This window comes from Vombatus ursinus, unplaced genomic scaffold, assembly GCF_900497805.2.
Source record: "Vombatus ursinus unplaced genomic scaffold, bare-nosed wombat genome assembly UNPS02014807.1, whole genome shotgun sequence".
Classification (NCBI taxonomy): domain Eukaryota; kingdom Metazoa; phylum Chordata; class Mammalia; order Diprotodontia; family Vombatidae; genus Vombatus; species Vombatus ursinus.
The window spans coordinates 40,051,379-40,053,766 of NW_020954585.1; the positions used below are offsets into that span (position 1 = coordinate 40,051,379).

General features: G+C 44.2%; 1 protein-coding gene across 1 annotated transcript in view; it reads right to left on the minus strand.

Annotated features, from left to right (window-relative positions):
* The window catches only part of LOC114052128 (transient receptor potential cation channel subfamily M member 6-like), a 65,998-nt gene extending 64,001 nt beyond the window's left edge, over positions 1 to 1,997 (minus strand). Inside the window, exon 1 of the mRNA XM_027874627.1 lies at positions 1,888 to 1,997. Coding sequence (XP_027730428.1) covers positions 1,888 to 1,905 — 18 coding nt within the window. The 5' untranslated portion in view covers positions 1,906 to 1,997. The remainder of the gene's footprint in view (positions 1 to 1,887) is intronic.
* Positions 1,998 to 2,388: the final 391 nt, after the last annotated feature.

Here is a 2,388-nt window from a genome sequence, read left to right on the forward strand (position 1 = left end):
AGTTCACCCTCCAATTGGGAGGGTTTAACACATAGAAGAAAGCTCTAGAAAGGTGAAAAGCAGTATTTGCAAAATAATGTTAATTACTTTTGAATAGAGACCTTTTCAGTCTCTGCTCCCAGTAGCTGATCACTTCTGAAGGGGAACAGAATAAAGTTGGCCAGGATGGTATCTAAAGGCAGCCCCATTCCATGTGGAAATTTGGGAAGACAAGGGAAGAAGTGGACAGAAAAGACAGATATTGATGGCAGTTGGCCAGGCCCAAAATTCTGTAGATTAAGTCAGCAGGTCAGATAACAGCTCAAAGGTTCTATTAGCCATTGAGTCAGAGAAGTTGACAGGACCTTAAGGAAGCAATGACAGAGCAAATAATAAAGTGGGGGAGGGGGTAACTTTCATTCCATCTAAGCCATGTGAGCAAATCCTTATCAATTCTAGAGAAATCTCAAATATCCCCCCAAACACACATCTCAGCAAAGATTTCACACAGGAGGAGGCAGACAGAAAACAAAGTCAACTCTAATTCCCTATCTCTAGGGAATCTACCTCTAGTCCATCACCAATATTTATATGAACACAAATATGAAAATATATATGAGTCCAGTCTTGTGAGAGACAGCTCTGGAGGGTGGATAGAGATTCAGACCTAGTTCTTCTGACATATTCTGGCTGGCTGCATAAACCTAAGCAAATCACTTAAAACCTCCTAGTGACCTTAGGCAACTCTCTAAGCTTCATAATAGTTGAAAGTATTCATGGGTAGAGAAAGTTTCTGGAAAGGAAGTTCCCTCCATTGAAGAAATCACAGGTGAAAAATATGTAGTTACATATATGTATAAAGTATTATATGTGTTCGCTATTAATATTGTATATACACATATGCATACATAAACGCATACATACATATGTAACTTAAGGTGAAAAATGCCTGTATTCTTGGGGCTGGATTTCCAGACTTCAGGAGCACACATTATCAATTAACTAGATTATGGATTATTGCTTTAATTGATCTCTGAAGAAATTAATCCAACTGCAAAACCTTTTTTATTGTGGTTCCCTTTACAATGGGGACACACATACAAATATGGGCTATGGTACTACTAGTTCTTAGAGTTGGGAGGAATCTTAATTTACAAGTGAGGAAACTGAGGCCCAGAGAGGTTGAGTGACTTGCCCATGGTCACACTTTGTTAGCAGCTGATCATTCATTCCATGGTACCACATTTCCGGACTTTAACAAAGTAAACTCTTAAGATTTAGTTTTACTATTCTAAGTCTAAGTGTATTGGGAGGAGGGAAAGCAAACCCAGCGGGCTGAGTGTACAATTAGGGCATTCAAATCATGGTATTTGAACCCAAGTCTTATGACTCCAAATCGGGGGATCTCTCCACTGCTCCACTTTGATTAACTCAAAGCCAAATAAATATTAAATTGAACCGAATTTCGAATTCCAAACAAGCAAAATTTCATCATTATCATTCTTATAATTAGTACTTCTTGATATGTGAGCACCTGCCTAACTTAAAATTTACAAGGCACAATCGCTAGTGTAGCAGAGACACTTCCAGTTCCTTTACAGTTTTCTCTCAACCCCGGCATGTGATTCCTAACACGCTTCCTGAACCCAAGCTAAACGATCCCGGGGTGGGGACTCGAGACCCGGAGCTTCCCCTTCGCCCCTTCCCTCCCCGAGCTTTGCAGCCTCTCGCTGAAAGACTCTCAGCTGAGCAGGAGAGCTGCAAAGTAGGGAAGAGGTTAGGGTTCCTTCTGGTTGAGTGACTCCCAGAGGAGCGCCCCGACGTGAAGCCGCTGGGGATGCAAACCCAACTCTCCCCTAGTTCGCCCTCCGCCCAGCTCAGACTGCATCTCCAAGGGCCTGGGATTACCTCGAGCTGAACTCTCATCGCGGCAAGGCAATCCGAGTTTCTCCTTAGGTTGGTGTGATGCGCAGGGCCGGAAAGTTCTACGGTACCGGAGACTTGCCGCGTCTCTCCGAGTCTCCTTCTCCTCCTCCTCCCAGTGGAGAAAACAGAGCAATCCCCACTTAACTGAGATTGCAGCCTCCAGAGCTCTCTCCACCTGCAGCCAGCTTCCTTCTCCTGGGACTTGTCTTCACACGCATGGAGAACAGTGACTTTCCTTTCATATTTCCTTTCAGCTCTTCAAAGCTTCATGATCCTTGACTCCTCGCTGTCCCTCCCTTTCCCCTCTTATACCTTCCTGAGCCCTTCCCAAGGCACCCCCGCCTTCAGGACTTTCTCCAGAAGTTGCTCTTCTAATTCTTGTCCTTCCTGGAACCTGACCCTGGCCAAGAATTCTTAACCTTTTTTTGTGTCATGGACCCCTTTGGCAGTCTGGTGAAGCTTGTGGGACTCCAGGATCCCATT